General features: G+C 46.1%; 1 protein-coding gene across 1 annotated transcript; it reads left to right on the top strand.

Moving 5' to 3' along the window:
• On the top strand, positions 1–588 carry BDV27DRAFT_152310 (uncharacterized protein; the record flags this gene model as incomplete). The annotated part of the gene is made up of 2 exons (XM_032071538.1): positions 1–122; positions 423–588. 2 exons carry the CDS (start codon positions 1–3, stop codon positions 586–588), a joined length of 288 nt encoding a protein of 95 aa, XP_031933236.1.
• Between the last annotated feature and the right edge of the window lie 2,152 nt (positions 589–2,740).

Here is a 2,740-nt window from a genome sequence, read left to right as displayed (position 1 = left end):
ATGCCCAACCCCATAATGTTCCTGTTGAAAGCCCTAAGCCTTTTGCTCGCCGTTGAAGCAGCGGCAGCAACATCACCGCCCCCGTGCACAGGATCCGTGCTCAAGGACACAATCTCCTTCTGGTCTGTTTTATAGGAGTTAAACAAGTAATATAATATTTTAACCAAGATCCAGCATAGTACAGTCTAACCCTAGGGGAATTCTAGAAATGGGTTTGTGGTGACATCCATATTCATCAATTCTCTTGTTGCCACTGGCAGTGGTAATCTTATCCCTTTTTTGACGTTTCTGATTTATCAGTTAGTCTGCTTACGTTAACAACATGGAACGACTCTTTTGGAATGAATGTTACCACCTTTGCATGGCCCAAGGATGGGTTTCAGACATTCTCTGTACAAATGACTAATGCCCAGTACGGACAGGACAATACCAAGCGTTGATTCGGAAACTCTGATGGTCATTATGGGCAACAGCCAGGTACCTGAAGCTATGGAAAGAAATCAGAATGAAGAAGTGTCTCTGGCAGAAGTGGATAAACCGTTGCTCCTCGAGCTGCTCGGCCTCGAACCCCTCGGCAAGAATGAATGAGGGATATTGATGCAGGTGTCCGATGGAATGGTTATTGCCTGATTGTCTGATTGAGATATATTAACTCGCAGGACCTCAAAGACACTTGTATTCCTCGATACTGTTACATCATTGCCTACGGCACGTGTTGAGATATTGGACCCAGCTATCCTTACTCCGAGTGGTTACAGTAATAGTATCTCCATATTTTGTACGCTCACATGCCCGGAGCTTGCTATGGGTCTGCAGTAGCAGATACAGCCAGACAACCACGCTTCTTGGAGTCCAATTTCACACAATAACGATCGACCTGTTACTGACGTCTTTGATATATAATGTCAGCCAGACAGACCTTTCTGCAGACATAGTTCTTGTATATATGGGCCAATCGCGTTTCATAGTCTCGTTTCGATCGAAATGACAGGGACCACGAACAATATACTGTTGGTTAGGTATGTACATTTCCAAACGAGACGGTCGCAGCAAGAGCTATGCTCGATGAAGAACATCTCCCACTTCCGAAACCAGCCAATGATTCAAACATCTACAGAGTCGGCCACGTGGGTGATCATAACGGCGTAGTCGCCTGCCTTTCGATGCGCGGGCCTTCACCATACCACGATTTAGACAAGGCAGGATAAAAACATGTCGACAACTTCCTCTTCAATAGCTGGGGTTTCGTGACACATGATAGACCCTTCATATAGTATCGATCACATTCACATGCTTATGCATGACTATATCGTTGGGGCCGGAGATAACGTGAAGCCCGCCCTTAAAAAACAAGTATCTCGTGTTTAAGCATTGTGCTTGCCACCACCCTTACGACGCCAAGCCTCCTTGTCTGCCTTATTATCAGCACTGACCCTAAACGCCATGGCATTAGCACGTATAATCGGATGGAGTAGGTATAGGAGATTCAGTGTTAAGCTGCTGGATAAGAGGCGGCAGCTCTTTCTAATCATAGCAGGTTAGATCATAATATCTATGCATGGTCATATTTCAATTCCTTACTGGGCGCTGGGCGCCGAGCCCGTTCCTTCGGGAAGAGAAACTGCAATAGCTCTGTCCAGCCCCATCTCTGCGTCTTGACATGCTGTATATCCACGTGCTTCGAAGTGGGGAGACGATGATGCCGTAGCCAAAGTCGTAAGAGAAGCAATAGGTATGACCTTAGCGAGATACATATTGGGGTGATCAATCGGGCTTCTAGGAAAAGCGTGACGGTTCTCGGGACTTAGCATTGTAAGTCTATGATCAAGTGTAGTACGTTGATGAGCAAACCTCCGATTGTTTTACGTCGTTCTGATACCACCTAGTGTCGTCGGAGAATGAACTGCCCGACAAAAAATTTGTCAATTGTAATCAAAGGTGTGAAGTTACAGCGAGAGGGCAATTCTCTGCAGCAGTGCCGAATCAAGCATTGGGGCTAATTCTCAAGTCACTTATGTTATCCGTTGCCCGGCTCAGAAATCTCGGACTGGGCGCCTCGGACATGATGTGGCTAGTAGATCTACATATCAGGTCTATCAAGCAGCACAACACTGCGTGGTAAACGTAGAACGCTAGAATCAAGGTGTGGCGCTGGGCAAACGGCGACTGTACCTAAGAACGCCCTGAGCTGAGCCGAACCTAATGGGTATACGCGAAGCGAAGGGTATACAGCAACCAGACGAATATAAAGTTAATGGCTTCACCCTAGCGTTAGGGGAAGCTTTATTCCGGGCACAGTGACCTTAGAGATTGCCCGATTGACTAAAGCCCAAAGTCAAATTCGCGCATATGAGCCATATTTTCCGACTCTATCGCCGCAACGAATGACAGCGCAAGAATTATTTATACCAGCTAGGGCGCCGATCACTCATATTGTGGTATCGACTACCAAGTCTCTTGGACAAAGGTATAACATGTTGCTCAATAGTCTATGGAAGTGAATATGACGATGACGACTAGAAATGGGGACTAAGCGTTGAGGCTCGAGGGTCATGTTAACGTTAACTGGAAAGGAGAATCTAAAGGGAAAGATTTCCTCTGATCGAAAGCACACAGAATTTCCTTCAGCTCATACCACCAGCATACACCACATAAGGCCAATGTCGTAATAGGCGCAGATTGCCCGCCACAAAATATAAGATTTTCACAATTGTCCTTGATGAGTGGCATATCCTAGAAA

Source organism: Aspergillus caelatus (assembly GCF_009193585.1).
Source record: "Aspergillus caelatus strain CBS 763.97 unplaced genomic scaffold BDV27scaffold_5, whole genome shotgun sequence".
NCBI classification, from domain to species: domain Eukaryota; kingdom Fungi; phylum Ascomycota; class Eurotiomycetes; order Eurotiales; family Aspergillaceae; genus Aspergillus; species Aspergillus caelatus.
The sequence above is the reverse complement of the archived record's forward strand: the minus strand, read 5'-3'. Positions and strand labels throughout refer to the sequence as shown.